Source organism: Hyla sarda, chromosome 1 (assembly GCF_029499605.1).
Source record: "Hyla sarda isolate aHylSar1 chromosome 1, aHylSar1.hap1, whole genome shotgun sequence".
Lineage (NCBI taxonomy): Eukaryota > Metazoa > Chordata > Amphibia > Anura > Hylidae > Hyla > Hyla sarda.
Window position 1 is genome coordinate 108,330,872 of NC_079189.1, and position 12,663 is coordinate 108,343,534.

At 40.9% G+C, this 12,663-nt stretch overlaps 1 protein-coding gene across 19 annotated transcripts in view; it reads left to right on the forward strand.

The window, feature by feature from the left end:
- SORBS2 (sorbin and SH3 domain containing 2) overlaps positions 1–12,663 on the forward strand; it is a 305,036-nt gene that overhangs the window by 192,602 nt on the left and 99,771 nt on the right. For all 19 annotated transcript variants that reach the window (XM_056559539.1, XM_056559575.1, XM_056559567.1 and 16 more), the window contains 2 exons: positions 28–160; positions 7,012–7,184. In XM_056559539.1, the coding sequence (XP_056415514.1) occupies positions 28–160; positions 7,012–7,184 (306 nt within the window). The remainder of the gene's footprint in view (positions 1–27; positions 161–7,011; positions 7,185–12,663) is intronic.

Here is a 12,663-nt window from a genome sequence, read left to right on the forward strand (position 1 = left end):
CTTCTGTTGTTTTTTTTCTTTTAACAGACTTCAGTCACAGTTAATGGAAATTCAGGGAGCCCAGCCAGTCCTATGAGTCACTATCAAAGACCTTTCTCTCCAACATACCCCTCCCCACCATCACACAACGCCTTGGTCATGCAACACAACAGAACATTAGGTGGGTTTAAACTGCATTTTTTATATCTGCAACCTTACTTGTTATTGTGTTATAGGTAGAAACGAAAAGAGCCTCTGCAGGTTATCCTCCACTGTTATCCTTGTAGAGTATTTATTTCTGGTACTTGTGTTTAGTGGTTTATAGTATTCTGCCTTCACAGTAGCTTAAAAGTGCTGACAAGACTTGTTTAAGCAGACAAGAAATGATAACAACAAAACACTGGACTGGTTTGGTAGATAAGATAAGTAGGGCTTTTATGTACATCACTGTCTATGTTTTATATATTTTACAAAGGTGGCTATATATATATATATATATATATATATATATATATATATATATAGATATATAGATATATATATATATTGGTGTGACTGACTTCTTTATCATCACATCCAGAATTGTATCTAATGTATATCTTCATAGATGATATTGTTGGACCACTATGTCACCACTATATTCCACACAAAGATAGTTAACTGTAAGGATGCAGGTGAGGCGGACCAATATAAAGGTGTAAATATATATAGTGTTATCATTCACAAATCTTTCTGTAATATAAAGGTGCTAAACATAGTTCTGACATACAACATTCACTGTGATATGATCTTGTATTGATGTGTCACACAAAGTCAACTGAACCAACCAATTTCAGTGCCATCGGACAACCATCTCATGTGCAAGAGTGCAAGGGAGCCTCCCAATTTATTCTTGATAGCAGATGTCAGGGATGATAAGGATCAGGCATGTTGGATCTTAACATGTCCCATCCTTTCTCTTACCGAGCATAAGCCACCACCAGAGTAGTAGATCAGCAGCTTTCTTCCCTCTCCCTATTCAGAGTGCATGTATGTTCATCTGAGGCATGTATGTGGGGATCGGGAGCATTCAGCTGAAAGCTACCTGAAACGTATGGCCAGCTTAATTTAACAAGGAGAGGAATAAGAAAGAGTCCAACACATTTTACTAGAGTCAGACTACACAGTGTTTGTTTATAGTCCATAACCTTGCAGACACATAGGTTAGCAAAGCAAGTTGAAGACGCAAAACAGAAGGATATTGTAAGTGTAAGCTGGTTAAGGCTGAGTTTGTGGGAGGGGCGAGAGAGTACTTAACGCTCCCCGAATAAAGATCAGGGCGTGTCGGACGTTTAGCGACACCCGCCCAACCCTTCCATACATTATCACTCTCCAATTGGGTAGGCCCTCTATAGGCATGCCCACCGTCGTGGTTTTGGGCACACTTCTAACTGCTGTAAGTAGATTATTATTATTATTACTTAGTAGGGTCATATTATTTATTAATATTGGTAGTAGTGTTGTCTTGTGGGTGTTTGTTAGTATCATCATTATTAGCATTATTATTATTATTATTACTTTTATTGTTACAGTGGGGATCAAAAGTTTGGGCACCCCAGGTAAAAATTTGTATTAATGTGCATAAAGAAGCCAAGGAAAGATGGAAAAATCTCCAAAAGGCATCAAATTACAGATTAGACATTCTTATAATATGTCAACAAAAGTTAGATTTTATTTCCATCATTTACACTTTCAAAATAACAGAAAACAAAAAAATGACGTCTGCAAAAGTTTGGACACCCTGCAGAATTTATAGCATGCACTGCCCCCTTTGCAAAGCTGAGACCCGCCAGAGTCATGGATTGTTCTCAATCATCATCTGGGAAGACCAGGTGATGTTAATCTCAAAGGTTTTAAATGCCCAGACTCATCTGACCTTGCCCCAACAATTAGCACCATGGGTTCTTCTAAGCAGTTGTCTAGAAATCTGAAACTGAAAATAATTGACACTCACAAAGCTGGAGAAGGCTATAAGAAGATAGTAAAACGTTTTCAGATGTCAATATCCTTTGTTCGGAATGTAATTAAGAAATGGCAGTCATCAGGAACAGTGGAAGTTAAAGCAAGATCTGGAAGACCAAGGAAAATATCAGACAGAACAGCTCGCAGGATTTTGAGAAAAACAATTCAAAACCTACGTTTGACTGCACAATCCCTCCAGAAAGATCTGGCAGACACTGGAGTTGTGGTACACTATTCCACTATAAAGAGATACTTGTACAAATATGGTCTTCATGGAAGAGTCCTCAGAGGAAAACCTCTTCTACGTCCTCACCACAAAAATCAGCATTTGAACTTTGCAAATGAACATATAGACAAGCCTGATGCATTTTGGAAACAAGTTCTGTGGCCCGATGAGGTTAAAATTGAACTTTTTGGCCAGAATGAGCAAAGGTACATTTGGAGAAGAAGGGGAACAGAATTGAATGAAAAGAACCTCTGTCCAACTGTTAAGCATGGGGGTGGATCAATCATGCTTTGGGGTTATATTGCAGCCAGTGGCACAGGGAACATCTCACGAGTAGAAGGAAAAATGGATTCAATAACATTTCAGCTACATTTGGAAGCTAACTTGATGCCATCTGTGAAAAAGCTGAAGTTAAAGAGAGGGTGGCTTCTACAAATGGATAATGATCCTAAACACACCTCGAAATCCACGGGGAATTAGATCAAGAGGCATAAACTGAAGGTTTTGCCATGGCCTTCACAATCTCCTGACCTCAACATAATTTAAAATCCATGGATAGACCTTAAAAGAGCAGTGGGTGACAGACAGACCAGAAATCTTAAAGAACTGGAAGACTTTTGTAAGGAAGAATGGGCAAACAAGAATTGAAAGACTATTGGCTGGCTACAAAAAGCATTTACAAGCTGTGATACTTGCCAAAGGGGGCAGTACAAGATATTAACTCTGCAGGGTGCCCAAACTTTTGCAGATGACATTTTTTTGTTTTCTGTTATTTTGAAAGTGTAAATGATGGAAATAAAATCTAACTTTTGTTGACATATTATAAGAATGTCTAATCTGTAATTTGATGCCTTTTGGAGATTTTTCCATCTTTCCTTGGCTTCTTTATGCACATTAATACAAATTTTTACCTGGGGTGCCCAAACTTTTGAACCCCACTGTATTACTATTGTCGTTATTACGATTATTGTTGGTATTATTATCGTTAGTACTGTTATCGTTAATGCTATTGAAATCAATAGTTTCATTATTACTATTATTGTCATTACCAGCTTTTTCACGTTTGTAGCCCTGACCACAAATTAATTTTTATATTAATTCATTTTTATATTAGAAGCATTGGAACAATAAAAAATTGCCTTGAACTTCTTTCTACTTACCACAGCAACATAAAATGTAAATTAACCAATCTTACGCGTGTGCAAACAATTGCATGAGACTGTGTTTACTGTGTTACCCTTTTTTAAATGTTCTCTTTTCACACAATACATTCATTGGAAGAGTGCCAATTCAGTCCAAATACTGAAAAATGTTCTTTTAATTCTATAATACACTACAACATGCAGCATTTTTAATTGCAGATCACCATAATCATGTGTAATGTGGAATAAGTGCTAAACTTGTAATGTATATTTATATAAGAATGAATTTACAGTTGATAGAAACAGATGGGTCACCATACAGTAATAGCACCAGGCACTATACTGCACCCCTATTGTTCAGGTCATAACACTGCAGCTCTTATCCAAATCATGGAAGTGGAATATAAAGCTGACACATACTGGACAGCTCATGGAAACGGAGAGGTCATGTCTGTTGTGTTAAACAATGTAGGATTATTCACTTACTGTCCAGTGTTCTGTTGTTCCTGGAAATGTGTTACATGGCTGGATCTAAGTACGCACCTACCTTGCATCAGTGAAGAACATGTGCATGACCATTTTCATTTACCTTGTTATCCGAACAACAAGAACAGATCATCAATAAGGTCTAATAGGTTTGTGAATCAGCCATCGGGAAGTAGACCCTAGTGACAGGGGAATGGCTCCAGCTTTACATTCGTTGTCTTTTGATGGCCTTTTGGGGCCCAATTGTCTTACTATTGTGTCAGAAAATGATGGGTCATTTGGTAATTCGTGGATCCCTGCTGACTTCAGTCATAAGGTGAAGGAACATATATAAGATTGGCACCATCCTCCTTAGACAACGTGCTTAGCTATGTGCTATATGTAGGACTCTGCTATCCAGGTTCTCCACCTACTAAGCTATTTTCAATGCTTTTTAATTATAGATTTACTGATTAATGAGAAGTAGTAAGTACAATTATCAGTGTAACAATATAGAGTAGATGGGTGTAAAGAGGTGCGTCGGGAGGCTGCTCCTACATGAACACGTCCTGTGTGCTGCAGCAGGAATGTGCTTAATTTCAGTCGAACTACAAAGAAGCGATTTTGAAACAAAAGAGACCTCTGATATTCTGCCAGAAGCAGACAATTGGCTTCTGCGTGCGCTATTTGAAACACTTATTGTTCTTGACATTGCTTTTCACTGGCCTCCAGGGCCCGCCCTAATTTGTGTAACCTTTCATACCCGTGAGCCAAAAAATGAAATGTCCCATTGTGGTGCGGGAGGATGTGACTGTTCAGGGTAATGAATGATGGGAAATCTTTATCCTCTTCTTTTAAGACTGGCAGTAAAAAAGATCCTGTGTCATGGCTCTAGTAAAGTAGTAAAAACGGTGTTAACATTTCTGGTGTGTACAATACATTGTTACTCCTGTGAAGCTTGTGGTCTGTAGACCTGTCGAGAAATCCAGCATTTATTTTATGTTCCTTCGTCCGTCCAACATACAAGCTTGTCCGGATCCTTCTGTCTGCGCCCGCAACATCTGCTTGACAGAAAATAACAAGCGGCTCATACTTTTCATAAGAAATCCTTTGACTTCTCCTCTTTCTATTATGTATGATGGTGGCAGGAGTTTTGACCATTGGTTCCTGTTGTAGATAAAGTCTGCACTTGTCACTGAAAGACAGATAAAGGATAAGACAGCAAAGCTTACTCTGGGTACTCTGATGCTCTGCATTTGGAACAAAATGTTCCCGAATGCTTAGAGATAGGTGCTTGTGATGTCATAGCTCCACCACTCATGACATCACACCCTGCCCCCTCAATGCAAGTCTATGGGAGGGGGCGTGGCAGCCATCACGCCCCCTCCCATAGACTTGCATTGAGGGGGTGGGGCGTGACGTAATTAAGGGGGCGGGGCTATGACATCACAAGCTCCCGGCGCCCGTTCTAAGCATTCGGAACATTTTGTTCCAAACGAGGAGCGGCGGAGTACCCCTTTAAGTAGGTTAAAAGAACAGAATGAAAGGAACAGAACAGAACGTCATCATCAGACTGGGTCAAAGCAGAAGTCCTGACCACTTTTGTATAATATATATAACTAGAGTTAGGTTTCATGCTTAAGGCAGTACCGTGTGCTTTTCAGCTGTCCTCTTGAGCTCTGTAACATCATAATAATTCATAATTTTATATAGTGCTTAAAGATTCTGGAGCACTGTACACTGCTCATTCAAATTGGGGCTCACCGTTGGGGCTCACATTGGGAGGAAACCCACGCAAACAAAGGGAGAACATACAAACTCATTGCAGATGTTTTGAACCTATGATCCAAGCGCAAGCCAACAGTGCTAACCAGTGGGGCATTGCAGATCACCGATATTCACCTATGGAACTAATGCTTCTATGGGAGAATACCTCTATAACATAGTGTCCGGAAGAGCATGCTACATATCTTTTTCTGATACATGAACCCAACTAAACGAAAAACCTTCCCTATAAGGGCTAATATATATTTGTGTGTTTTATATCAGATAGGTACACTCAGAGTGTATATGGTTTCAATAAATCATACGGGGCATAAGGTAATAAAGTTTTCATTTCAGAGCGGGTCATACTCTTGAAAGTCTGGGACATTGTCCTTTCACCATTTTTGACTTTAGTGGGCCCAGTTGCAGTGGGATTATTATTATTATAGGCCTTTAGTATTTTATTACAGTCATAAGATATGATAAGAGTTCATAAGTTTGATATAGACAGACAGTCCCCTTATATACATAGGTATTGTAGTTTTTCTTACAAAAATCCTATGTCATATTTCTGCTACAGGACTAGCACTCATGTTCTTCATTGATGTTATGCCATTGTAAGTTTATTTCTATGATCTCATAGTAAGATGTGTAGGCTGATAATTGTAAGTCGCTGTGATCATTGTGGGGCTTATGTAATTCTCTCAGGATTTGTTCATTCAATGGCCATTCTCTTCTTCTCCCTGTGTCCTTATTCCTCTTGAAACATGCCTGTTCCTAGCTATAGCATATAACAGCATGCTATATCATTACTTATTACTACTGCTTGTTATTAATTTAAATTGTATTTGGAAAGTCTTCAGACCCTTTAACCTTAATCACATCTTCTTATGTTGCTGACTTAAAGGGGTACTCCACTGGCCATCGTTCGGAAGTAAATGTTCCGAATGCTGTTTTTGTGCTGTGGGGGTTGGCCATGCCCCTCGTGACATCACGGCCACGCCCCCTCAATGCAAGTCTATGACTTGCATTGAGGAGGCGTGGTTGTGACATCACAGCGCAAAAACAGCATTCGGAACATTTACTTCCGAACGATGGCCAGTGGAGTACCCCTTTAAAAAAATGCTAATATATTGGTGGGAAAAAACGAAAGTATTGCATTGACATAAGTATTCAGACCCTCTGCTCGGTATATTATAGCTGATATAGTATGGATTGGATTTGTTGCCTGTTCAGGCCATAACTCTTATGCCCTACGCACAGATTATGTGGGTCCCCATGATTAGATTAGACCAGTTTAAGTTGGCATCCTTGGCCATGTTGGGAACTATGTTTGTGTTTGCCATTTCTTTTAACATTTGTGCCTAACATTACTGTATTATAATCTTGTAAAGAAAAACAAAGTCTAAATTGTTATTTTCAATTGTGGTGCAGACTCTACGGAGTCTTTCTCCCAGCAGTACCAGTCAGAAGTGATCCGGAGCAGCAGCACTATACCAATCTGCAGGACCTCAGAAGAAGAGAAAAAAGTCACTGTTATTAAAGCACCACACTATGCAGGGATTGGACCTGTCGATGAATCAGGAATACCGACGGCCATTAGAACGGTAGGAGTCAATATGTATTGCCACATTTTAATGGGTGATGAATGCAGTCTGAATTAAATATAAAAAATGTTGGCGAGGCTCTTGTTAGACTAGCAACCTGTGGACCCGAGCTACCCAAATGGCACCTATAACCACGGTGTAGAACAATAGGCAGATTAAAAGAAGGAATTGGGGCTTCATGAATATTGAACCAAGTAGTATTTATAAATGTTTAAAAAATAATATATTAATCAGCGTTATGTGCTTTGACTGACAGGGCCCTTGTGAGTCAACAGGGACACAAGATAGCAATATAAAATAAAAATATGTATAAAATATATAATGGCAAAAAAGGGCTAATAAAATAGGACTAATAAAATAAAACAATAAAATGTGGCCACACACTATAATAAATACAACCTGGATAAAATACTGCGCAGTATATTGTGTTTTTTGTTCTGTTTCAGAGTGCTCACTCTTATAATGTTCAGTAAGCCAGTAATGTCCAGGTATGGTGACAAGTCTATGACTCCCTGATTCGGGAGTGTGGAAAGATGCAAAGTCTCTGTGCAATGTTATTAGTTGTACTGCAATATTAGGTAACAGTTGTGCAGGTAGGTGGATGGTACCTTGAGATGTGTGTCAGTTGTAGTCAACGTTCTAGTGTCTCCTGGCAGGGAGCACTCTGCTATAGACTCGGCTGTCTCTTTGATTCGCAATCGGCAAAGGGCTCCAGTTGTGTGGACTGCAGCGCTTCTCCTGGATACAGCAGTAGCAGATCCCAGCGGCGTCCTCGTGTTTGAGGTAGTGCACGTTGTCACGGGTTGCTTGGCAGGTCTCAATATTGTAGGTAGTGGTGGTCACTGGGGTAATAAGTAGCTGGACGCGTTTTAGGTCCTTTCTTCAGCAGCTAGGTATAGTGACTGAAGAAAGGACCTAAGGAGGAAACGCATCCAGCTACTTATTATCCCAGTGACCACCACTACCTACAATATTGAGATATAGAACAAGTCTCAAACATATTTGTCCATCTTACTGGCATCATTTGACCTGCCAATCAACCCGTGACAACGCGCGCTACCTCAAACACGAGGATGCCGCTGGGATCTGCTACTGCTGCATCCAGGAAAAGCGCTGCAGTCCAAACAACTGGAGCCCTCTGCCGCTCGCACTGCGAATGAAGGAGACGGCCGAGTCTCTAGCAGCGTGCTCCCTGCCAGGAGACACCGGAACCTGGACTACAACTGACACGCATCTCAAGGTACCATCCACCTACCTGCACAACTGTTACCTAATATTGCAGTATAACTAATAACATTGCACAGAGACTTTGCATCTTTCCACACTCCCGAATCAGGGAGTCATAGACTTGTCACCATACCTGGACATTACTGGCTTACTGAACTGAGTCGCATGATAAGAGTGAGCACTCTAAAACAGAACAAAAAGCACAATATACTGCGCAGTATTTTATCCAGGTTGTATTCATTATAGTGTGGGGCCACATTTTATTATTTTATTTTATTAGCCCTTTTTTGCCAATATATATTTTATATACATTTTTATTTCATATTGCGATCTTGTGTCCCTGTGAGTCACAGCACATAACGCTGATTTATATATTATTTTTTAAACATTAATAAATACTATTTGGTTCAATATTCATGACCCAGAGCCCCAATTTCTTCTTTTAAGCAGTCTGAATTAAGTTTATCAAGCCAGTGTCTTTAATATATGCATATATATATAGATATATATATATATATATATATATATATATATACACAGTTTATGTTATCACAAATGCTATCTGAATCATAAGCTTTAAAGGGGTTTCTCAGACAATATTATCATTACGATGAGTCAGCAATATAATTTTGGTAGGGTTGTGTCTTCCGATGCCCTATGAGTTAATTTAGCAGGCACACCACTCCACATTTTTTAGTGGCTGTGGTACTGTAGTTCCACTTGAAAAGGACTGATCTGCAGTACCAGCACCAGCCACTATAGAATACATGGAGCTGTGCCTGGTAAACAATGAAGAGATTACAGCACTTGCAAGAGCACCTTGACACCTTCTATCCATTGATTGGCACAGGGTGCTCGGAGTCCCCCACAATCTAATATTGATATTATATACTTATATGTTCCCATCATAATGTGCATGAGTGTAAAAATTGGGGATATATTACACGGTATACACATTGTTTATTTATTTATTTATTTTATTTTTTTAAGTTTTTATCCCACTGCAGCTTGCTAGCTGTCATATCTTTTCTTGAAATCAATATCTGCCAGGTTATTTTTTCCCTAAGGCTTAAATTCAGTTTTTCTTATCCCTTTATTAACTGAAATATCTGTAGGGAAAACAGTGAAAAGACAAATTTTTCTTTACAGTTTATTATTTTTTATTCTGGTCAGTTCAAGATATGATTTGATAAAGAATTTATTCAGCTCAAAGATAAATATCAAATTCTGAATGAGCAACATTAAAGAAATGATACCACTAAAACAATAACCAGTATATGTGGAATATTGTACCTCTTACTGTACATGTGGAGTAACAACAACCATTATATGACTGTAGCATTGAAGTCAAAACTTTGATTCAAAACCGAATGTAACATTAGAGTTTATTCACACGTTAATAAACTCTCAGCCGGTGTCCTGCTGTGGAAAATCCGCTGTGAGTTTTGTTACAAATAACATTAATGGGCCTGTGGAAAATCCACAATAGAGGCAGATTTTCAAATTGCCGGCAGTCCCATTGAAGTAAATGGTAGTAAAACTTACCGCGGATCTAACGCAGCAGGAAGCCCTCTGTGAATTATAAATGTGTGACGGGACAGCATGTGACAGAGCGAGGGATGCTGAGCTTTGTGATATATTGTTTTATATAATTTGTTGGAGGGTTTCTAAGTAAAAAGCAGAGTAAATTTTGACAGGACTCCTAGGAAAGACAGTAAGAGTCCAGACTGGACTGGGACCAAAAATGTCCTGCTTGGTGTCCTACATATTAAAATGGGTAGATAAGTGGGTTGGGAAAGAGTAGGTAGAACCCCATCATTAAGTAGTTAGGTTGCTCCAGTAAACAGGTCCCTTCACATAGTTTCACGACTATGCAGGTGCGCCAAGTAGGTAGATGCCACCTATAGGTAGGTCCCTCTGTATATCTACTGATAGAAGCACACGGTTACCCGCACTCACCGCTGGGCTTCAGCCAGTCGACTCCGCTACATCTGCTTCAACGGACGTTTCCGGTATCAGACACGCTGCAGAGCACTCAGAGGCGACTGCCGGCTGGTTTTGCGCTGTCAGCACTTTATCCGGCCTTGTTCCTCGGTCTCTCACAGTGACAGAAGAGCTGCTGCCCAGTAGTATTTGTCTACGGCTTAACAGTAGTGCCACTAAATCTCTTCCAGTGTTCCCCTGTAGGTAATTCCCTTTGTAGATAGTTGTAGTAGATAGTTGCCCCCCGTAGATATGTCCCCCGTAGATAGTTGGCCCCTTGAAGTAGAAGACAGTTGCGGCCTGTAGATAGTAGCAGCCCCCTATAAGTAGAAAAAGTTACTCTCTGTGGGTAGTTTACTTGTAGATTAGGGGAAAAAACATACTCACCTGGCTCCAGCGGAGTCTATAGCATGGCCTCTTCTCTCCTCGGTTCTGTGCTCTTGCTCATGATGATGCTTCTACTCTTAAATAGGGGAGAATAAATCACCCTTTACTTTAAAGTAAATCTACTGTTACGCCGAGTGCTCCGGGTCCCTGCTCCTCCCCGGAGCGCTCGCGGCGTTCTCCTCTCTGCAGCGCCCCGGTCAGACCCGCTGACCGGGAGCACTGCACTGACATTCACGATGGGGATGCGATTCACATAGCGGGACGCGCCCGCTCGCGAATCGCATCCCATGCCACTTACCCGTCCTGGTCCCTGGCTGTCATGTTCTGGCGCGCGCGGCTCCGCTCTCTAGGGCGCGCCCGCGCCAGTTCTCTAAGATTTAAAGGGCCAGTGCACCGATGATTGGTGCCTGGCCCAATCAGTTTAACTAGCTTACACCTGCTCCCTGTCTATATAACCTCACTTCCCCTTCCCTTCCTTGCCGGATCTTGTTGCCTTGTGCCAGAGAAAGTGTTTAGTGTATGTCCATAGCCTGTGTTCCAGACGTTCTGCTGTTGCCCCTGACTACGACCCTTGCTGCCTGCCCTGACCTTCTGCTACGTCCGACCTTTCTCTTGCCTTGTCCTTTTGTACCGCGCCTATCTCAGCAGTCAGAAAGGTTGAGCCGTTGCCGGTGGATACGACCTGGTTGCTACCGCCGCTGCAAGACCATCCTGCTTTGCAGCGGGCTCTGGTGAATACCAGTAGCAACTTAGAACCGGTCCGCCGGCACGGTCCACGCCAATCCCTCGCTGACACAGAGGATCCACCTCCAGCTTGCCGAATCATAACATCTACACTATGTTGGTTATTGCTGGCTGAGGTAAAGCATTAGTATATTGGATCAACCACATTTTACGTACTACTAGTTAAACACACATAATATTCACTATAGCTTAGTATAGGTGACCTGTAATTAGAGCATCTTGGGCCCTTTGTCTGGCCATATTCCATTGCTGTTACGTGTCTTTGTTGGATACTTGTACATAGAAGCTAATAAAACAATGTTGTGGGCAGATTGGGGATAATGCATAGAACCATGCAGTTTCTTCATTATTACAGTATATCATACCAAGGAAATATCTCCACAAAGAAAAGCCGCAGGCTTGGGAGGATGTTAAGTGGTTATTAAATATTGTCTTGTTAGAAAACTATGTGATCATTTCTATTGGTCTGGTTGCTATTATCTTCTCAGCACATTTTTGTCTTGTACACTGGATGTTCTTGCCATTATCAAGACATTTTATGCTTTACCTGATCTACATCCTTTTTAGGGTGGATTCAAATGGGCATATGACGTGCCTCTCTCTGAGCTGGGGGGGGGGTGGAGGGGGTGGCCTGAAGCTTCAGGGCTGAACCACCCTTCAAAGTAGCGACTTCTCACTTCTTTTCAAGCATTTCCCTTCTTTAGGGCAGTGACACCGCTGTTTTGGATGCAGAAAAACAGCATTAATAAATGCCCATGTGTAAATACCCTTACTGCCCACGCTGCCACATGCATTCAAAAGATGCTCATGGTCCTATCATTAATCCTAACGTAACAACACATCGCTATAAACTTTGTTATGATATTAGTTATACGTTTCATTTGTGGATTCCAAAGAGCAGCAGGAGTATATGACATATATTAGAGAACAGGGCAGCACAGTGCCAATTACCACAATGTGTGCCAATACTAGTACTTGTTTCCACTGCCAGTCGCTTCTGCCTTGAGGCAACAAGAGTAAATGCAGATCATTAGCATATTCTGAAGCCATATGTGAACTGAAATTACTTTACCGGAAAGCTTATTAGGTGGTGTGAACAGTGAGACATAAGTGGAGACTTGTTGAGGTTCAGGCAAAT